The sequence below is a fragment of the Corvus cornix genome, chromosome 27 (genome assembly GCF_000738735.6).
Source record: "Corvus cornix cornix isolate S_Up_H32 chromosome 27, ASM73873v5, whole genome shotgun sequence".
Taxonomy (NCBI): domain Eukaryota; kingdom Metazoa; phylum Chordata; class Aves; order Passeriformes; family Corvidae; genus Corvus; species Corvus cornix.
The window spans coordinates 4400814-4422927 of NC_046355.1; the positions used below are offsets into that span (position 1 = coordinate 4400814).

The 22114-nt window shown below is 47.1% G+C and overlaps 1 protein-coding gene across 3 annotated transcripts; it reads left to right on the top strand.

Annotated features, from left to right (window-relative positions):
• Positions 1 to 1249: 1249 nt before the first annotated feature.
• Positions 1250 to 22079, top strand: HP1BP3 (heterochromatin protein 1 binding protein 3). 3 transcript variants are annotated; one of them, XM_039565750.1, is made up of 13 exons: positions 1250 to 1306; positions 8771 to 8970; positions 9377 to 9479; positions 10708 to 10858; positions 11215 to 11380; positions 12411 to 12554; positions 13381 to 13461; positions 15219 to 15373; positions 16090 to 16180; positions 16824 to 16983; positions 18969 to 19080; positions 20004 to 20141; positions 20947 to 22079. In XM_039565750.1, exons 2-13 carry the CDS (start codon positions 8875 to 8877, stop codon positions 21230 to 21232), a joined length of 1683 nt encoding a protein of 560 aa, XP_039421684.1. In that variant the 5' UTR covers positions 1250 to 1306; positions 8771 to 8874; the 3' UTR covers positions 21233 to 22079. The 3 variants fall into 3 exon arrangements, with proteins under 3 accessions (XP_039421684.1, XP_039421685.1, XP_039421686.1); XM_039565751.1 differs by having other exon boundaries at positions 8771 to 8961; XM_039565752.1 differs by lacking the exon at positions 8771 to 8970 and having other exon boundaries at positions 1252 to 1306.
• Positions 22080 to 22114: the final 35 nt, after the last annotated feature.

Here is a 22114-nt window from a genome sequence, read left to right on the forward strand (position 1 = left end):
AGGAGTCACCATCCCTGGAGCTGTTCAAAATGTGTGGATGTGGCACTTGAGAACATGGTTTAGTGGTGGCCTTGGCAGTGCCGGGGGAATGGCTGGATTAGATGATCTTAACGAATTTTTTTTTCAATTATAATGATTCTGTAATTCTAAGCATGCTTATGGCAGAAAATAAGAATAGGTAGGGAGTTCTGCCTTAAACTCAAGGTTAGGTAAAGTTAGTAGATTTGAAGGAAGGGGGGAAAAAAAGAACATCCATGGGTCTAGCTAAATTAAGTAAACTTGGAGTAAAAGCGTAGCAAGAGGTACACAGGAAGAGCTTCTGTTTTTTACCTCTCTTTGTATCTGCAGAGCCCTGAGATTACTGTGACAGTGAAAATACAAGGGTGGTCACACCTCAGCTCTGCTTTGCCGTGATAATCCTCACCCTGGGCAGCAGAGGCAGAGGTAAAAACTGCCTGAAACAGAGCTAAGCATCATCAGGAAAGGGATCCTTCCCACATGTGAGAACTTGTGAGCGTGTTGTGACAGAAAATTCCCAGCTTGCAGCCAGACCTCGGCACTGGGACTGGTGTAATTGCGGCAGGCAGTAATTACACAGCTAATGAGGGATGGGGGTGAAGAGGCTGAGGCAAAGGGTAGGCGGCACTGGGGACACCGCAGAGTGAGAGAAGGGCGAAGCAAGAGTCTGGAGGTGAGATACAGCCTGGAGTGGTCCGGAACGGGAATTCACGGGCACCCACAGAATCATAGAATAGTTGGGGTTGGAAGGGACCTCTGGAGAAGATCCAGTTCAAAGCCCTGTCAAGGCAGGGTCACCTGGAGCAGGTGACACAGGAACGCGTCTACACGGCTCGGGCAGGGCTGAGCAGGCGGAGGGGCGATCACAGCCTGGCAGGGCAGAGGCGAGGAGCCAACGGGGCTGAGTTGAGGGTCAGGCAGGGCTGCGCTGAGGGCTCGGCGGGACGGTCCCAGCCCGGCAGGGCTGAGGCGAGTCCCGGAGCCAGCTCTCGCCCCCTCAGCGACCCCAGCAGGCGGGAATCGCCTCAGCGCGGTAGTGGCGGGAAGCGCGCGCAGCCCCGCCCCGCCCCGCGCACGCGCGCGACGTGGAGGCGGCGGGGCTCGGGTGAGGACCGACGTTCGAAAAATGCCCGCGGCCTCCCATTGGCCGGCGGCCCCGCCCGGCCCCGCCCCCCGCCGCGCGCCGCGGCCCCGCCTCCCCCGCGCGGCCCCGCCCCTCGGCCGCCCCCCCGCTCCCGCCGCCGCCGCCGCCATTGGAGGCGCCGCCGCTTTGTGTCCGCCGGGCCCGGTGAGTCCCGGCCCCGCCCGCCCCCGGCGCCGCGCCGGGCGGGACACGGGGCCGCGCCCGGGAGGCCGCGGGTGCTGCGCGCGAGGCGCGGGGGCGGCCTGGCGGCGCCGCCGGAGGGGCCCCGGAACTGCCCTCAGCGCGTCCCCCCCCCGCCCTCCCTGCCCTGACAGGCCTGGGGCAACGGGGGTGTCGTGACGGGGAGTCGCGACACGCTGCGCGGACACGGCGCGATGTCGCGGTGGGCTCGGCCCGGCACAGGCCCGAGGAGGCGGCCCCGGGCCTCGGGTGTCGCCGGGCTCGGCGGGGCCTGGCGGGGTGCGGGCCTGTGGCCCCTCACAAAGGAGCTGCGGGGCTCAAGCACGCCCCAAACGCGTCTCTCCCGTCCCGCCGACACAGGGCGAGCCCCGGGGAAGGTCAGCGGTGGAAGGGGCTGACAGGGCCGCGACACAATAAATAATCGCTATTTATAAACTTAGGGAGCGCCTTGGCTCCCGCCGCGGCCTTCCCGCCTTTCGGCTGCTTGGCTGTGCGGTGGTTGGGGCTTTTTCCTGCACTAACTCACTTCCTCAGCGCCCGAGAAGTGCCACCGCTCGAGGGAAACCTCAGTCTGGCTCCGGTGTGGCTCCGCTTCCCAAAAGAGGTCCCTAATCCCCCTCGGCGCTGATAGCGATGGATACAGACCTACGTGTGAGGCTCCCGGGCACTTCCGAGTGCCTCCCTGCGCCCAGGTGCTCGCACCCTGCCCAAGGAGCGTTCATCACCCTCCTCCCCGGAGTGCACAGATTCTCCATAGAGAAGGCTGTTAAATTCTAGTCTGGAATGGGGCTGTTCTAGACAGGCTTCCATTCCTGTATCGTTATCCTTGCCGCTCTAGGCTGTGGGGTGTTTTTGGGTAAAACATCGCAAATATGTAAGGAGACAAAGAGCAGCTGTAAACTGGGGTGGCTCTTGCCAGGCTCTTTCCTGCTCCACCTGAGGACAGCTCCAGACCACGAACACTGTTCAGAACAAATCCTTCCCGCGTGTATTTTAACTGTTTTCCCACCCCCCACTGTCTGCTAATCCCTGGGGAACTGCCCAGCCTTTGCTTCAGAAGAAAAGTTGGATAATGTGGGATTGTGGGTGTGTTCGCTCCTTTATACAGTGTAGCAGAGACCGATAGTTTGGATAGTTTGCTTATAGCTGTGGTATTTCTCAGATACTCGGGTATTTCTCAGTTCTTAGCAGCACTTAGGAGCCCTACTGAATTATTTCTGGGTTAGTAAGTGTGTCACTTCCCAGTTCTTATCTAACTATTGAGTAAGTGTTGCACTCTGATTTCCCAGCACGTGACTTTTGTTTGCTTTGACCATAAATAGTATTTTTAGCATATTCAAGAAAGAGTTGGCCAGCAGTCTTTGGCAAGCAGCTGCCATTGAGGCGGGAAAGGTTCGGAAGTGCTTGTGTTTGTAAACAGTGTCCCTTCTCCATGAGAGCAGTGAGAGAGGGAGGTGAGTGCAGTTCAGGAGTGGAGATGTTTGATGGACTGGGCAGGAGAGCACAGACCTTCCTCAGGTGAGACTTCAAAAAATTGTTGGATAGAGTGGGCGATCCTTGGAAATCAGGAATGAGTAGAGGAAAAAAAAATACACATAATTCCTGTTGGGAGGAAGAACTTGGTATAAATACCTTGGGAAAAAGTGGCTTTTGGAGCTTTCCCCCGTTTACCTGTGTGTGCTTGCTAATTAATTATGCTCTCAATACATCATGCACATTCATCAGGCAGAAGCTCCTTGAATTGTTTTTGTCTTTGGAATATCTTTTCCTGTGTTTTTTTCCCTTTCAGCAAAAAGTGGCATGTAAATCTCTTGGCAGCATTTTGTTACAAGTGACCTGGGGTCACCTGAGGATTTAAACTTCTGTGAGAGAGAATAGAAGTTTTACATTGATGGACTATAATGGGAGGTGTGGGTAGTTTTCTTACAGACTGCAACGAAATAATGGTTTTTATCGTGTACAGTTTTGTCTGTAGAATAAAAAATGATGGCTGAATAAGTAGTAGTTGGGAGGAGGGTTTATACAGTGGTTTTAAATGTAATCTGTCTAGGCAAGGAGGAGATGACCTATAGAGGGTTCAAACCCTGGTATGTAACATTTGCAGCCTAAATTTTCATTCAGGTGTCAGCAGTTTGTCAAAATTCATGAAGTTGGATCCTGACTTAAGATATTTTATCCAAGGCTATGAAAACTTTCAGCAGGGGATTTTCATGTTGGAGTTGTTTTAACTTTGTGACCTGACCTTGTTTTAAACTTAAAGCTGAGCCCTGTGCACTCTAATGGGGGCAATTTCATCCCTCAGTGGCTTGTGGCAGAGTGTGGAGAATTTGGATTAAAGGCCATTCTAGCCAAAAACTGTTCAAAACTGTTGTTCCTTAGAGCTTGTCACCATCATGATCTTGAGCATCAGTGCAGAGAGGGATTATTTTGAGACAGCCGTTCAGGCAGAAATTCTGCTTCATATTAATCCCTTGGCTGAGGTTTCTGTGAGTTTTAGGTATGGTGGTGGTGTAATTTAAGTTGCTCGCTGGCTGTGGCTGTTTGGGGACGTGAGGAAAAACTCCTGGGTGTAGGAATGCAAAATAATCCAGGCAACGGAAAGGATCTGTTCTTACTGTCTTCTGTGCAAGTCAGAGATTGATGGAGAGAAAATCTGAAACCTGTAGTGGTTTTCTATTGAGCTCGTGTTCTTTGTGTGGAGAACAGTGGAGGTGAGGCATGGGTGGTTACTGCTGTTTTAATAAACATCTGTGGGGATTGAGCTGGCTTGGGATTGCTGGTGTTGGACCCTAACAGAGACAAGTGCTAAGCTCAGCCCTGGGTGGGAGCATCAGTTTCACTCTAGTATTGTGCCTCTTTTTTTTCCTCTTTTTTTTTTTTTTTTTTTTTCAGTGAAAGCAGCATCTGTGTGCGCAGAAGTCAGGGTTTAATTTTTGCTGTGCTCTGTAAAAATCAGGACAGGCAAGGTGTAAGCTGGGTTGCATTCGTGGCGTTTGGAGTCAGAGGCTCAAATTCAATGCTGAATGAAAATGTTTTCAAATGAAAATATATCTTTAGGCTTAAAAAACCCTCCTTTGAGTCTCTGAGTGTAGGAATTTCTGCGGTTGGATGCTAGAAGTGTGAAGGATTTTTGCTGTTCTCCTCTGAATCCTGAGGTGCATGGGGTTTGTTGTTCCCCGTCTAACCCCATATAGGGAAGGAGTGGATGGAAATGGACACTGTAACACAGACAGGCCAAGGAATGTGCTGCCTGGCAAGCGGGGAGCTCTTGGATGTGTGTGCTGGACCACTATTCCTGGTTAATTGAAACAAGCTGCTTTGTGCAGCCTGCAGCAGCGTGGGGCTCAGGTAGCCTGGAACAGATCCCCGAGAGCCTTCACTGTAGGAGAGCTGCAAGTACAGCCCTTGGAGCTGGAAATTCCAGGGAGCCAGGACACATCTCGGGGAATGGTGGATCTAAGAATCGGGACAAAACTTGCTGGATGCAGCAGAGGTGATGGGAATGCCAGCTGCGCTCAGCCATACGCAAGTGGGTTGGCAAATAAGGATCAGAAGTTGGAACTAACTTTGTATTCTTTGTTCAATAACATATTTTATTAATCTGCAGGACTTCAGGCTGGTTTAAATGACTAAGTGCTCCTGGGCTGATCGTAGCCGAGACCACAGGCAGCTCCATGAGCTGGAAAAGCCAAAGGCAGAGTGCTGAACACCTCCGTGAGCAGGCAGTGACAGCACCAGCTGACAGACACATTTTGTAAAACACATTTGTATCCAAGTCGTTGCTGGATGATATAGTGTGACCATATGGATAGTGAGGGTTTGATAAAGTATCTGCTGCCTGGGGTGGGTTTTTAGGGAAGAGCTTTGAGGATTTCAGGGGGACAAAGCCTTGAAAGAGCTGTGCAGCTTGCAATTTAGAAGGTGATGGGTCTTGCCATCTGCAAAAACATTAACATTTCCTGTGCTTTTTCCTTCAGTTTCCAAGTCATTTAAATGCTCTTGTGCATTATAGAGTAGTAAATAACTGTCAATATTCAATAGCATGGTTTTAAAACCCAGTTTTACTTTGCTTTTTAAGGCTTTCTGATAACAAACAGTTGTTCTTGCTTGCATCACTTGTTGGATTTGTATCCCTTGACACCCTGCCTTCAAACCTGCAAGTGCATAAAACCTTTTTTTAGCCCTTTTTGACCTCATTTCTAGGCCGGTGTCATGTACTTTGTACCCAGTCACATCTAAGTACATCAATCACCCGTACGTGTCGTGTGACAGTAAGGGGACACCCCACTGGCCCAGGATTGGATACACTTCCTTGTTTTTTCCATTGCATATTTGTTTTCAGCCTGCTCACCCTACCCTGAGTCCCTGTGAGTTGGAGTTTCTGCCAGCCTGACACTTGGATTGCCACATTCAAAGCCTAATTTATCCTGAAGCATTTTCCCTCAAAAGAGATTGAAGGCTGAGATAAGTTGAAAAATCTTACGGCCAGCAGATTTTTTTTTTTTAACATTCTTGTGTCTCTTGCATTAGTGGGGGGACTCCAAACTTCAGAAGTATTAAAAATGTGTCTCACCTGAAGCCTTCCTTTATTTATTCCTAATGATGTGATAGTTCAGGAGGAAATTGCTGTAGGTGTTCAGAGTAGTTCCGGAAAAACTCCCTGTACCTTTGGATCTTCTGTTAGTAGCTACTCCCTGAGTTGGGAGACTGGACACATTCCTGCTCATCTAGAAATCCAGAAATTTAGGGGGGTTGTTGCTTATCAGCTCTTTGCTGGATTACCTGCTTTGGAATAAATAGTTCATGATAGTTTGGGAGCCTGTGAACCTGCAGATTTCCTGTAGAAAAAGGGGTGTAACTACGTGAGGAGTAACTTTCTGTACTTTGGTGAAGGTTAGCATCCTGGTGGTGTTTTCACTGCTGATGTGATTATATTTTTCTGACAGTTGATCAGATTTAAATGTTCATTAGAGTTACCCAACAACCACCTTGAAAACTGCATCCTCAGCTGGTGGCCTATATCCCCTTTCAAGGCACAATGTTTGTCTGATGTTTGTGTAAATGCAGAATACAGTTGTTACTTTCATTTTTTTATTGAGTGATGCTTGTGATTGTAGCTGTGGTTCCCGTTTAAGTTGTCTTTTGAAATAGCGTGTCCAGGTAACGGTTGGTTTGGGTGACTTGATTTTTCCATTACACGGATCTGTTTTATTTGGAGAGGGGAATGAGGTTTTCTGCATTGTCGTTGCAAAACTTTCTGGTTTTGCTTTATCTTTTTGAGGAACTGAATTCAGGCCTGTTTGTGGTTCATATTTCGTACTCAGTGCAGAAAACCACTTTTGGTCCCCCCGTGGAAAGAAATGGGCTGAGCAGGCACAGTCCCTGCGTGGATGCTCTCACAAGGTGGGGCTTCTGACTTCACCCCTGAAGACCATCAGTGCTTTGCAGTCAGGAGGAGATTATCCTCCTGCCCCTTTGATTCCCTGGGCATTTTGAGCAGGATATGATCCATGCCTGGGAATGCGGAGGGAATCAACAAGCCACTCTGAATTTCTGCTGGATACCAGCTTGTTTGCGTGTATTGTAGGCACAGAAGTTAAGAATTGTGCTAAGTTGTACTCTTGAGAGCAAAAAGACATCAGTGGTTTATACACTGATCTAAACAAAGGGGTTTTCAGAACTTGGGAAATTTTAAGTCAAAGTTGGGAGTACTGTTTTCCTGCGTGTGTCTTGCAGGTCACACAGTTTAAAAATAAATAAACCCAGGACCATGTCAGCCACAGTGCGGCTTGTGTGTGTATTTAATCCCAGGGAATGCGTCTTTTGTAGCCCCCAACTGATTTCCCTGAGGGGGAATCCGTAATTGGTTATTTTAGGACTCACTTCAAAATTCTGGCATTTTCTTAAAGGGCTAAACACTGGATATTGAGCTGAAGCCTGGTGAAAATTTTCATTTTTTTTCCCTTTCACTTTCCACACTTGAGAAAGGAAGGTCCCTTAAAATAGGCCAATTTTTTTTTTTTAAATGCTGTGCTATATTCTGTATATTCTAATTGGCAGGCAGTATATTTTCACATTCAGACATTTCACAAGAACATTAATCTCTTTTTATTTTGGTTTTGGCATGTGGTGTGTTTTGATTTTTCTGTTTTGCCTCAGAACAAAACATCCAGTGCCGTAGGGCTTTGCTTTCCTTGGTGCTGAGGCAGGACCAGTTCCCTATGGGTTTTCAGAGTGACTGTTCAGTTCCTGTCAGAAGTGTCTCTGATTGATTAGGGATCCCCACTGCTGAGTAATGACAGGACTGTATTTTTGGGAGAGAATTGGTGTTGGTGTGGTACAGAGCATCCACCTGTGCAATGGGAAGTGCAGTACTGAAACTGGTGAAAGTCAGCTTGAAAACAGGGCTGGGACTGGTGCTTGGGTCTCTGTTCAAGAGGAAAACACTCAGGCTGGGGAAATACCTATTGAAAGTGAAAGTTTATAGTAAGTGCCCACCTTCTGAGCAAAAGGAAACATCCAGAGTAGGTGAAAATGGGAGCATTTGGCTGTTTCTCTGTAAGGAAGGGAGGAGGGCAGGCTGGAGCTTGATCTTTGGATGGAATTGGGACAGGTCCAGCTGTGGTTTGCTGGAGGTGAGGCTTTGTTCCTGAGGTTTTTAAAGGGGATGCTGAGAGGAAGTGAATGAGCTAATGAATCCCAGGTTTGTGATGGAATTAGTGGAGCCCCGCTCCTTAGGAAAGGCCAGTGCAGGCAGATGGGCAGCAGGTAAGAAAGGCTGTAAAAGCTTAATAGTAGTAAGTGGTGATGAGGGTACCTTGATGAGGGTTAAACTAAGCTTAACCCATTTGTTATCCATGACAGTGCATGTGTTTGGAGCAGAGCTTTGGCAAGCTTATGTTTTCTGGTAGAAGGCATGGAGACTGCTCTTCTGATTGTCATTTTTTGGTCAAAAGATTCCCTCATTTCTTTAAATTGCATGGGGTTTAGTTTGGGGGGGCATGGCTTGGCTTCCCAATGCTTTTATCTTCTGCCTAACAAATGTGATGGTGTCATTCCTTAGCTCCATGTGCCAGCTCCTGCTTTTACCCAAAGCCACTGAGTGACCAGTTCCCTCACTCAGGGCACAGTGCAATGGCTGCTTCTCATTAATGCTTGCCCTTAACTTAAAGAGCCTTTTTATCTTTCAGCCATGTTCTAATGGAGCGGGTTTGGCTTGCACCTTTCCCATTTCTGCTTCATCCATAGCTCTCCAGTTTGCATACATGTTTTAGCACCTTTGTTGAATGCAAGTGTTGCTTGTCAGTTGTGTTAGTCATGAGCTGTAAGTCATTTATCCTTTTCTTTTTAATCTTTAATTTGATGGATACGTGGATGTAGATGTTTTTGTTTTGTTAATTTTCACACCACATCTTTTCTGTACTTTAGGTTGACTCCTCACTGCACTGTGAAAACCATTAGGAAAAAGTCCTTGGGGTTAAAACCTAGGGCTCCACACTGTTACCTGCACTTGGGGCTAGAAATTAATATAAATGTCGACTGATCTGTCTGAAGCTGAACCCGTGCATCATAAGGCGCTTCCACTCTTAACGGGAGCTCAGCTGATCCACACGGACAAGTTAAGTGAGGTAGGGGCTGGCCCTTTCTCCAAGCTTGCCCTTGGATCAGTCCTTGACTTCCAGTCCTGCTGAAGGTTACTCAGCACTCTTTCTCCCCTGCTTCTAGGAAACTCAGTTGGGAGTCTAACAAGCTCTGCTTCCCCTTCCCTGCTTTCCCTGAGATGATGTATCTGTCAAAATCCTCAAATGCTCATCTCATTTAAATTGAAATTATTTCTTTTATAACCATAAAATGTGGAACTATCCTCTCTTAGTAAGCTTTGAAGAAGCTGGTTTGAGGGCTACTGTCTTTTAACATCATGAAAAATCCAAACCAGAATATTTCTACCTATGCTGCTTTGATTTATTTTAATCCCGTTTCAAAACTTTCCAATTCCTCCCAGCATCTGTGCTGATTTTCATGTGCTTTCTGTAGAAAGTGGAAGACGACACGATGCCAATCCGTCGCTCGGTGAATGCTTCTTCCCGGGAAACTCCTCCCAAAAGCAAACCTGCCGAAGGGGAAGAGGTCAAAGCAGGTACAGTCATAGTTCTAGAGGGGATTAATGTATATCCAAACATCGGCTGGGTCTGAAGCTCCTGGAAAACCCTACAGCCAGGATGAAAATATTGTTAATGTTTGGCTCCCTGTCACAGGGTTTTCCAGGATTTGTGTTTTGCAAACACTGTTTGCAGTCTGAACCCATTTGTTTTGTCTTTTATACCCTGTATCACTCCAGACATGAAAATATGGCCAAATATGGTCCCTTTTAAGTTTGCACATCCTTTAGGATGAAGAAATTATGACGTTTCAGTAGTGTCAGAAAGACGGTTTGAGATAAAAAGGTGTAGTTAATGAATGGAAAAACAAAGTATTCAATTTTTTTTCTCTATTTTTCTGAGCAAAAATGTTTTACCACGATGTGTCATGAAATCTAGTCTGATATTAACGTGCCCTGTCTTAGCAGCTTGGCCTCAGTGTCCCAGAATGTGTCATTTCACTACTACAGTCAACTGGTTTCACTGACTTTGTCCTCTGGTGTCACAATTTAAAAAACTACCTACAAAACTGACTCTTAATTCACTGCACATTTTAAATGCCTCTGTGGGAAAGCTATGGACAGGAATGTATCAGAAATGCTTAAGCTTCACACAGCAGTGTTGGTGGGCAGTTCTTTATCCAAAAAGTGTGGAATTTCAGTTTATATGCATCTCATCTAGTAGGCAGCCCAGTCTCTGTTCTCAGCTAAATATGCTTTTATGTATTTTTTATTTCCTTGGTAAGTTGATTTCTGACTGGATTTGATCCTTCTGATATACAAGCGCTCCTGCCAATGCACGTGCCACCTAAAGCTTTGCCAAGTCTGGAAAAATGTGATGGAATTGTAATTATCCTTCAGGTGATTTTGTATTTGAAAACAGCTGGGTCATAAGCAAAGCTCCTTCTTACAATCCCAGGCCTGTCTGGAGCAGCAGACAGGAGTTAAGAGGAGAACGCTGGTGGAACTCGTTAATTGTGAAAATGTTGCATGATGTTGTTTGCAGTTATCCTGGCATTCGAGGGCTGATTGCAACTTTATTGAAGCTCTTTCAGTACTTTTCTTCACTTTTTACATTGCTTTTAAATAACACATTTAAATAAGTGAAAAGAAATTGGTGGAAAATAATTAGTGGGGTGTGATCTTAAGTTTGGCTTTTTTCCCCTCTGCCTTCCTAAAGATAAAAGATGGTTTCGACAGTGATTTGATGCTTTTTCACATTTTCTAGATGCAGAAGTCACCTCTGAGGAATCTGCCTCTGTTGGGGAGGAACAAGAGACTGAAACCCTGCCTGCTGCATCCAATGAAGCAGAACAGCCAAAGGAACCTGAGAATGAAGGGAAGGAGGAAACAAAGTCCTCAGAAGAAACCAAAAAGGAGTAAGGCTTGCTTGGTGCTGAATTCAGGGATTTGGGTAGGATTCTGAAGGAAGTCAGGTTCTACAGTGAGAAAAGGTAGTGGGAGAGATGGAGGAAGTGAGTGCCTTAAGGTGCTTCTCCTTAAGATACTTCTCAGGAAGAAGCTACTGATCACATGTAGCTGCTGTTCTCAAACATGTGAGGCTGAATATTGATACGAGATCTCTTTTTTACTAATAGAAACATCAGACTATTCCTTAAGTTATGCTAATTTAAATAATGTCAGATGTTCTGGGCTTTTTTGTTGTTGTTCTTGTACTGCTTGTTGGCTTGTTTTAGTGCCTCTTGTCTTACTACTGCTCTGTATTTTCCCTAAGCGAGAAGGATCAGTCGAAGGAGAAGGAGAAGGAGAAGAAGGTGAAGAAGACCATCCCTGCATGGGCCACACTCTCTGCCAGCCAGCTGGCTCGGGCACAGAAGCAGACTCAGATGGCAGCCACCTCCCGGCCCAAAATGGATGCGATTTTAACCGAGGCCATCAAGGTAAGCAGGACACAAATGTGTGGTTTTTATTCATCTGTCGCAAAGCAGAGCAATTTATGTCCTAATCCACACAATTTCAGCTTGCTGAGGTGCAAGTGGCTGATGTGTGCTAGCAGGAGGCTGAGTGTGTAAGATGGGTGTGCTTGTGCCTGAAAGCCCATGGAGCTGACGTGTGAGTCCATGAGGATGACGAGGGGCCCTATAGCTGATTTCTTTGTTTAGAATTCGTTTCCCTCCCTAATTACATTATGGGGAACAGCTAGGATGGCATAACCTGGTTGATTGCTGTCATCATTTTGTTTGCTGTGCCTCCTAGCCACATTTAACTTCATTTACCTGGATTCATCCATCTATTTGATACATGTGCTTTTTTTTTTAGTCTTAACTTGCTCTAACTCAGGCCAGACGGAGGTACTGTTACCCTGCATTCCAAAGTGGTCTTGGTTTACTTTATCCCTCCTGATTGTAAGAGGAAATCTGTGCTGTTGTAGCTGTGCTGCTCCTCTCCCCTCAAGGCTTGGTTGCTCCCTTTAGAGGAGGCCTGGACTCCACCAGCCTTAATTGCAAGATGGCCTTTCCATCTATCTTCAAAAGATGAACTTCACCTTCCATTTTTTGCTAGTTTACTAATGTCAGTCCTCCATCTTATTAAAAAAAAAAATTGGCAGCTTGTTCTGACTTAATGATTACTCTGTCTGACATTAAAATGTGTTAGGAGATCAGTTGTGCAGCATTAATTTACCCAAAGGTGACTGTATTTTAAGCCATTCCATGTGAGTGCTTCAGAGCAGGGGAGTAGTAGATATGTGCTTGCTGTGCTGCTTTTCTGTTGTCTGTGTTACTCTTCAGCTACTCAGGAGGGGAAAGTTAAGTATTTTATTAGTCATGTTTTATACTTGAGTCACAGTGGGGCAAAGGCCAGCCCTGGCGTCCTGTGGTGGCCTGTGTGCATCAGTCCAGTCTCTGTTCTCCCAGCCCCACTCAGGGTAATTCCAGTGCAGTGGTTTCTAATGTTTTGTTTCTGTTTCAGGCCTGCTTTCAGAAGAGCGGTGCCTCGGTCGTTGCAATACGGAAATACATCATCCACAAATACCCTTCCCTGGAGCTGGAGAGGAGGGGATACCTGCTGAAGCAAGCCCTGAAAAGGGAGCTGGAGAGGGGAATCATCAGGCAGGTAAGAGCTGCTTTGTGGAGCAGCACTGGAGACAGCATTGCTGAAGAGGGACTGTTTACAAGGGCCTGGAGTGACAAGACAAGGGGGAATGGCTTCAGAGTGCCAGAGAACAGGGTTAGACGGGATACTGGAAAACAATCCTTCCCTGGGAGGGTGGGGAGGCCCTGGCACAGGGTGCCCAGGGATGCTGTGGCTACCGCTGGATCCCTGGAAGTGTCCAAGGCCAGGCTGGATGGGGCTTGCAGCAACCTGGGATAGTGGAAGGTGTCCCTGCACATGGCAGGGGGTAGAACTGTGTGATCTTTGAGATCCCTTCCAGCCAAAACCATTCCATGCTTCTGGGAACTGCACAGGAATTTCTTAACTCCATTAGCAGGTCTGTGGAATGAACATGTTCTCCCTTGTGGAGGTTTATCAACCTCTGTCTCTGCTGTGTTGGACACTGGCAGGATTTCAGCACTGTTGTGTCAGTCACATACTTTGCACGGTTGGTTTTTGTGCAATTCATGGCAGTTTCTGGGTGTTGTGTCACACAGCATTGCAGCAGCATGTGAACCCAGCAGTGTGGGTTTTAACACTGTAATTTATGCCTGTGTTATCTGTCAGGACCTCCTGGTCAGGACAGCAGAGTATGTCCTAATGTCTGGCTGCAGTTTCTGATCTTACTGAAGTTTCAGTGGGTTCAAATCAGGCCTCTGCCATAAGAACCCACTGCAGGGTGACAGTGCATTCAAAATCTGCATCATGATGTCTGTAAGTCTCTCTCAGGTTGTTAGTGTTCTGAGTTACGCTGTTAAGGACTGAAATGCACTTTCTCTTGAACCAGGTGAAAGGAAAGGGAGCTTCTGGGAGCTTTGTGGTGGTGTCTAATGCAGGAAAAACTGTTCCAAAAGCCAGAGACAGAAAGGTAAGATGGATCATTTTAAACAACACTCAGAAATTTATTGCTCTGAAGCACATGTACCTTACCCAATATTCTCAATGCAGTGTTCTCCTCCTTGCTGTGCTTTTACTCCCCAAGTACAGCAATTAAAACACCCATTCCACTGGCATCAGAATCAGAAAGCTACTATGAGGAACTAAATGCAAGTCGAATGATCAAAATCTCAGTCTTAAAATGTTTACATTAACCCCTTAGGCTTTGGTTCAGAGGCAGAAAACGAAATAACAATGAAACTCTTTGTCTGTCTTTACCTGGTAGAGAGAGGTGCCTTTCAGGTGCTGGAAGAGAGTTTTATGCTACTCCTGCATGTGTTTTATCCATTGTGTGGATAAAGGGAAGACTCCAGTCTTTAGGACTGAGAGGAATGTTTTCCCATCAGCTGTGAGAACAGCGGGAGAAAGAGGAAAATATCCTAAGGCTTCTGGAAGAAAGCTGCTGATGCTGGGTGTTGTTGGGGAGTAATGTGAAGGGGATGGTTTTTTGAGCTTCACAGTTAGTTGCGTTCCAGCACTGCTGATCTCCACTCCATGCTGTACTGAGTGTGTGAAACACATTCCTAACGCTGCAGTTACAAAATGTTTGGCTGGAATTGCCAACCCCCTGGGATTAGACAGGTGAAGTTAGACAGGTAACACTTTGCTGCTCATCTCTTGCCTCCTGGGGAGACCAGAAGCCCTAAAACTGAAGGAAATGTTCACACACTTGCTGTAGGGCCCTGGAGGAAACTAACTGCAATGGAACTTTTTAAACAGAGCTCACTGGCTCCACGAGGAGCGTGAGCAAGGCACCTGATACCTGCTGACACATCACCTCTCTGCAGCGTATGGGTGTCTTTGTTCCCAGTTACTTTCTCTGCGCTGCAGCAAAACAAAGGTTTTGGATGAATTCAGCTGGCAGGGGAGCAGCTCCCTCACCCATTGCACTGTTTGCAGAGCTGCTGTTCAGAATCAAATCACTGAACTTCAGCGCATTTTCTGTATAAAGAACAGATCATTTTTCCCTGATTATCCCCTCTCATAGCAACAAAAGGGGTGGAAGAAAACTCAGAATGGAACGTTGGCTTCAATCAAGATTTTATTGCGTTATTTCAAAAAAAAAAAAAAAAAAAAAAGGACTCCTGTTTAGCTGTTTGTTTTGGGGAAGATTTGATTTGTGTAAACAAGTTCTGTCTTTGATGAGCTTTAAGTTTCGTGTCAGCATGTATCATCATCTTCACAGAAAGGGTTGTAAAGCATTGGCACAGGGGATCCAGGCAGTCACCATCCCTGGAAGTCTTCAAAAAACCTATGGATGTGGCACCTGGGGGGCAAGGTCTGGTGGTGAATATGTCAGTGCTGAGTTAATGTTTGGACTCGATCTCGGAAAGCTTTTCCAGGCTGAATAATTCTGTGATTCTATGATTTTTCTCCTGTCTTATTGAAGGGTGGCAGAGAAAAACATCTATAGCAAGGGGAAGGAAATAATTAAAATTACAGATGTTTTTAGATACTCAGCAATTTGTATTTGTAAAGTTTTCCTAAAACTCCTGTGAAAATTCAGCCAGATTTGCTGGATTTCACCTAAGCTGCAAAACTTTTCAAGTTGCTAAAGAGCTGCTTTACAGCACCTGAGTTGCCAGCTCTGCAGCCAATGTCAGGAGCACTTCTCCCCACATTTGCATTGCTGGTTCAGAAACCCAGAGTTTTAGGCCCTGCTGATGCATAAAAGTCTGTGTGTTTCAGAAAAGCACTTCGGCTCCGAGCACAGAGCAGCAGGTGAAGCTGGAAGACGTCTTGCCGCTGGCCTTCACCCGCCTGTGCGAGCCCAAGGAGGCTTCTTACAGCCTGATCAAAAAATACGTGTCTCAGTATTACCCCAAACTCAAAGTAGATATAAGGTAAGTGCTGGAGTTGCTTTAGCAAGCAGAGGATTGGGGAAACTTGGCCTTCCTCTGGCTCGGTCTCACTTCACGATGACTCAGTCTGGGATTTAAGCAGTCAGGTGCTGCTCCGAGTTGCAGGGCCTGTGGGAAAGCTTCAGGAAAAGCTATGCCTTTTCCTGCATCCCTCCACATCCCATCTTTGTTCCTGACACCACCAGCAGCACTGCTCTGCACACCTTAACCACACCCACATCCCTTTACTGCCTGGATGTGAAGGCCTCTCCTCAGGGTCTCATCCTCCTTGGATCTGGATGCTTTAGCCAGCACACACGTACAGTAATCTTTAAGCTGACCTGTACGGAGCGAGTTGAGGCTTGGGAAGGAAACTAGGAAACCCTGTGTGTCACCTCTAACAGGGTTTTATCAGCCCCTTGTTTGTCTGTGAGCTGACTGAGTGCCCACCACATCCAAATGTGCTGCTCAAGGTGAGTGGATCCTTGCCAGGGCTGCGTGCCCAGAGCTGCTGGTGGTGCCGTGACACCGAGCACGCGCTGCCAGCAGCTCCCAGCGCCGTGTTCTGTAACGAGCCTTGCTGACAGGTCTCCATTTAGTGTCTGCATGTAGGCAGACACGCTAAGTGCTGCTCTGCTCACACTGCAAAGCACTGTTTCTCTGTTTGTGTTTGGAGCTGTCAGTGTGTGTCAGTAAAGCTTTCTTCTCCTGTGTTTCAGACCCCAGCTGCTGAAGAATGCCCTGCAGAGAGCTGTAGAGAAGGGCCAGTTAGAGCAGATCACAGGGAAGGGAGCATCTGGGACATTCCAGGTCAGAGAATGAGTTCATCTTTGTCGACCACAAGCCTTGGATGTCAGTTACTGCGCCCTCTCCCCTGGTTTCACTGGGTAGCCATTTCTTCAGCAGCCTGGCATGCTCAGCACTTGCCCAGCTATGAAGCAGTAGGACTCTTGGTCTCCGTTTCAGGAGCAGCCCCCTGTTCCCTTGCTGAGCATGCTGCACGCACTGCTCAGCTCTGACTCACCAGCACAGTAGGGAGCTGGTGGGGCAAGCTTTCCTTTCCATCTCTAACTGGAAGTGCAGCAGGTACCCCAGATGCCTGCAGTGTCTTTTACTCATGTGTGTGCCACAGAAGTTGCTTGGGTACATTTGGTCCGTGGGATGGAGAAAGATGTGATTTATTTTGCTTCCTTTCCTCCCCTGAGCAATGGGCCCTTAGACTGCCACATCCTTGCAGTGTATTTGGGGGCTGGGGTGAGGTGTTGCTGATAAAGCCCCCCAGGCCAGCTGACTGACTACAGCTGGGAGAGCAGCGTTCCCTGTGCAGTGTTTTAATATTAAACGTATCTGTGCTAATGCAGGAGCGCCGACCCACCTGGTGCAGAGGAGCTTGTCCTGACCTGGTTTGGGAGAATTTTGTCTTGATGCTTTTCTCTTCCTCCTTGGAAAATAGCTGAAGAAATCAGGGGAGAAGCCCCTGCTGGGTGGGACTCTGATGGAAGATGCAATCCTGTCTGCTATTGCGGCCATGAACGAACCGAAGACCTGCTCCACCACAGCACTGAAGAAGTATATCCTGGAAAATTACCCAGGGACCAACTCCAACTTCCAGGGTAAAGTACTGATCCATGTAAGGCTTCTATTCTGCATGCTGAGAGAGTCCTGCAGCTGCAGATGTGCCTGTGCAGCACCTTTAAACTGCTCTGTTGAGCTTGCAGGGAGCTGCAGCTGCTCAGCTCTTTGTGCTGCAGAGATGCTCTGTGGTTTTCATTCCCATCAGTCCCTTTCAAGCCGGACAAAGGCCAGTTCCTGAGACAGAATGCACAATTCTCTTGTATATAGCCAGGAAGGGGGAATAGTATTCAAGTACTTTATTGTTCTTAAATCACCAAGTTGATTTCATCTGTCTCTGCTTTGAAAGGGACAGCGTGGCATCAATGCAGTTCCTAATTGCTTTTCATTTCAAGAACTTGCCTAGTTTAACTTTTTAAAAAAATTCATGAGCACCCCTCTTACTAAATTTGTTTGAGGCCCTACTTTGGATCTGATTTTTAAAAGGTCAAGCAAATAAGGAGAAAAGCCAGTCATGTTTTATTTGGAAGGGAGATTTGGCATGTCTTTGTTCCCAGGAGAGACACTAATGTCTGGTTTGACTTTTGCATGAGCAGAGACTTGCAAGCAGATCTTCTGATGGCTTATTTGGGTTATTTGGGCTGAGCCCCGATGCAGTTGGTTGGTGCTGGAGGTCAGTTGAGAGCGGCTGAGCTCACAGCGGTCTCTGCTCAAACCTGAACGTAGATCAGTTTGTTCCTATGGTGTCACTGAGCTGGTGCCATTCCTCGGGAGCAGAGAGGAGGTTGCTGATCCCACAGTCTTTGCCTGGAGCTGAAGCACAGCATCAGCACAGCTGTTTGGTGCAGGGTTACTGACACATCACAGGTCCCAGGGCTCAAGAAGCTGCCTGAGGCCTTCTGCCAATTAGGAATTGAAGTTGAGTGTGACTTCTTAATCTTGGGGCAGGGAAAAGAGTTTCCAGGCTTCCTAAGCCCTCGCATGGTTTATTTTCAGACCATTGGAAATGTCCCTGGTCCTTAGGGCCTGCGTTGAGCCAGCCTCCAGTGCTCGTCACTCCTGCAAGGCCGATAAGGAATCTCAGCTTGCAATCTGTTGTTTTCTTTCTCCTTCTGTTACATAAAAGGAATTTTGATGATCTCTGCTTTGCTCTGAGAGCAACCGGAGGACGATCTGGTGTGATGTGAAAAGCAGGCGGGTACACGCTGCAGAGCCAGAGCTCTGCTCTCCTCCCCAGTTTATGCCTCATCTCGGAACTGGACTGTACTGGAGTCAAATCATTTACGTGCTGCTACTGATCTTTGGCACCCAGAGTAAAAGCAGCCTTGTGGTTATACAAACTTTGGAATGTGCTTGAGAGCAAACCTTGTTTTTCCCTGGGAGCTCAATATGTAAATGGACCCTCTAATTCGAGCTGAAAATGGTTCTGAACTGACTAAACACCCCCAGCCCTTTGCCAGAGACAAAGATCCCCTGTACTTGCACAGTCTGAGTTACAATTCTTACACAGTGCACAATGGAATGGCTGGAATAAAAGTCTGGAATAAAAGAATGGAATAAGAAGTTCATTTGTTGTATTTCTAGACCAAATATTTTACCCTCTAAAACAAAAAACAAGAAAACCGCAGTGTGGGGAAGGATGCAGCACATACAACATTTAGAACTTGAGATCAAAAGCAGGGTAAAAGGCTTGTTTTAAAACATACTTTGGAGGACAGTCTGAGACCTGGGTTAAATTTGGACAGAAGTAGTTACACAGTGCTGTCGAGTGATTTATGAAGGAGCATCCCATGATCATGACATCAGAAACATGCACTGTTCTTGACTCCTGCCTTTGGAGAATTTAAAGCCACTCTTGCCAAGAGCTGAGGAACAATATCTTGTATCTTGGTCGAACATTGACTGAGAGGATTTCCCTTCCTGACTCCAGCTTTGATTTCAGAGGGCACAGCAGAGAGCAGTAAGATCAGACAAGAGGATAAAGATAGTAACTCAACTTTTCTCTGATTTCTTTTCTATTTCACAGTGCATCTACTGAAGAGAACCCTGCAGAAATGTGAGAAGAATGGCTGGATGGAGCAAATTTCTGGGAAGGGCTTCAGTGGAACCTTCCAGCTTTGCTTCCCTTATTATCCCAGGTAAAGAGCTTGGCTGTAAAATGATGTTCAGGAGTTTTGCACAGCTCAGGTAGCAGAGCTGACGTTCATGAGCCAACCTCCTATTTACAGGGAGGTTGTTGAGGGTTTAATCACTGGTGAACTGCCACATCATCACCCATGCTCTGGATAATGGCATTACTTGGGTGAACAGAAAGCTGACTTCATTGGCAAGGGAAGCTTTTAAGGGCAGTAGAAATACTGGACTCACTATTCTCAGGTTGTGCTGGTTTTGTTGCAGGCTGGGCTATTTGAGTGTTCCTGTGCTAAAACCAATTCACCTGAGCAGAGAGTGGGGTGGGTTCTCCATGCCAGGATGCTCGTAAGGAGCAGGACCCAGCTGTTCCTTCCTTAAGGGAGGAGAAGTGGGAGGAGGGAGGATGACCTAGATTAGCTACTCTGAGTCTGAACCAGCCTTTCTTCTCCTGCTGTGAGCTGATGCTGTGCTGGGCCATGTGGAGCCCAGGGATGGGGCCTTGGTGTCCCAGGAAGAGCCAAATGGCAGCACCGTCATTGAAGTGCCTGCTCCCCAGCTCCCTTTATTGCACACATGAGTCCTCACAGCTTCAGCCACACTCAGCTGCTGCAGTCTGATCCTGCCCCTTTGTTGTTTCTCTCCCTGGGTTTGCAGGGAAGGAGCAACAATGGATGGAAATGGAGAAGGGACAGCTTAGGGCTGGTGCATTCCTAGGCTGTCATGTGTCTGCCATTGCAGAGACTAAATAACCTTGGTTTGGGATAGCAGCAATCACAGAATTCCTGAGGGCATTTCTGGATTAGGTTAAAGCTGTAACCTTAGTGGGAAGCTGCAGTGCCAGGGGAGAGCCAGGGTTACCCCTGGGCTTGCCTACCGTGGAGTCATATCCTTAGAAGCAAATCACACTCTGACCAGACCCCTCTTGTAGCCCAGATGTGCTCTACCCAGAGAAGCAGCAGGATGAGGATTCTGAGGAATCTGATGAGGAAGAAGAGGAGGAATCTGAGGAGGAAGAAGAATCTGAAGAGGAAGAGTCTGAGGAGGAAGAGCCACCACCAAAGAAGAGGTATGGCAGCATGAGAGATGAGTGGGCTCCTTTGGATGAAATAAGTGTCTGTCACAGCTGTAGAGTGCTCAGGTGCGGTCACCTGTCCACAAGGCTGTTGCTCACAGGTGCTGGCAGAAGTTTCTAATTATTCCTTCCTCCAGAGATGCTGACCTCCCCCAAATTCCACAATTTGAAGCCTTCCTCTTTTCTCCTCCAGATGAGAGAGAGCCTGTGTTTATTCTTTGTGTTGCCTTTAGTCTCCTGCTTTAGAAAGTGTGATGTTTCATGGGGAACTTTTTGTATTTGTTTCCTTAAAAAAAAATCTTCCCTGCAGTAATTATTTGCAGCTCTGTAGCCAGATACGAGACCTGCCTCACTCAGAATGTGGACTTAATATGTGTAGGAGCTTGGGTGGGTTGGACAGTCGGGACGGATGGAGACGAGAGATCTCTGAAGTCCCTGTTTCATCTTCCCCAACAAATATGAGTGTTGTTTATTAAGTAATAAAATCCCATTTAGAGAGGAGAGATAGTGCTTAGGGCTCTTAATTGTTCTGACAGCTAACTGATTCACTGTCATTATTTACATGTTTATTTGCCTAACAAAGGGGTTGGAAGCCTCACTGGCAGCTCTGTGGGGATGGGAAGTGCTCAGTGCAGAGCTACCAGCGAAGCTCTTGGTTTTTGGGATTTAGCTCATGGAATGTGCTGGCAAAGGACAGGGATGCCAAGATGTGCTTCATTTATGCAAATTGCTGACAGCGGCTCTGCTCTGGGTACCATTTGTGCCTCCACTGAGCTCCTGTGCTGTCTCTTCCTGACAGGATGCAGAAGAGACCACCCCCCAAATCCCGGAGCAGGGCCCCTCCGATGAAGCGAAGAGAGTCCAAACCCAAGCCAAGGAAAACCCCTGCCGCCCGCCGGGGCAAAGCAAAGCCCCCTCCCAAGGTCAAAACCCCTGCTAAGAAAGCCAAACCAGCAGCTCCAGCCATCAAGAAAGCTTCCAGTGGCAGCTCTTCCAAGAAACCAGCAGCCAGCGGGAGGAAGGAAGTGAAACCCTCGGCCAAGGGCAAATCCACCATGAGGAAATCTCTCCGGGCAAAAAAGTAAAATGTTTCCAGTGTCAGGGAATCCCATGGTCAAATCCACAATCTTGTTTTATAAGTCAACGTGCATTTGTATTTTAGTTCTGATGCTTAAACACTTCTTTAATTTTTTTAAATTTTTTTTTCTTGAGTGATGGGGAAAAGCTGAAAACTAAATCAAACCAACCCGAGCATTCGTTAGATCTCAATGCTGTGCCTCGTGCCTGCCCCTCCCCTGGAACGAGTCATCTTTACTTTCTGCAATAATTTTAGGACTTTTCTAGGACGTCTCTAATCTGTACATTTATGGTGTTCCACGTGGGTTTTGGGGGGGAGGGTTGGCTTTTAAAACAATTCTTCAAAGATCTTTATATCTTTAGACAGCAGGAACAGGATGATCAGGGGAATGTGATTCTTTAAAGAGAAGGTGCCGTGGCAGAGGAGTCCTCCCTAGATCCCTGCATGCCGAGGTCCTTGGCGCTTCCGTGAGGGAGCCGTGTACATACAGCACTTGCACTGAGCCCCGAGATGCTGCTTTCCTCAGAGCCACAGGCCCAGGGGTGGCTGGTGAGTCAGATCCTCGGCGTCTCCTGAGGGTCTGGTGCCAGAGGGGCTCCAAAAGGGGCAGCTCTCGGTTAGGTGGGTGATTTGAATTAGTGTTTCCACACCACATCTGTACCTTAAAACCAAAATATATCAAAGTCTTCTTGAATCCAACTTTCAAATGTTTTTAAGAGATGAAAAGCCTGAGTTTGTTACCTCTTGTTTACCCTTTTTTAAAGAGAAGTTGGAGAGCTATACAATTGCTAATGTAGAGATGTTGATAAGTGAAGAACATGCGGTTTGCTAAAATAAAATGAAACTAGATTCCAGGCCTGCCTTCTGTGTCCATTCTCTCCTCACCACA

Excerpts from the sequence above, each read along its gene's own strand:
- HP1BP3 (XM_039565750.1), top strand. The coding sequence starts at position 8,875 with ATGTCGACTGATCTGTCTGAAGCTGAACCCGTGCATCATAAGGCGCTT. Across the intron at positions 12,555-13,380 it reads AGAGGGGAATCATCAGGCAG|GTGAAAGGAAAGGGAGCTTC; the intron begins GTAAGAGCTGCT and ends CTCTTGAACCAG. Across the intron at positions 16,984-18,968 it reads GACCAACTCCAACTTCCAGG|TGCATCTACTGAAGAGAACC; the intron begins GTAAAGTACTGA and ends TCTATTTCACAG.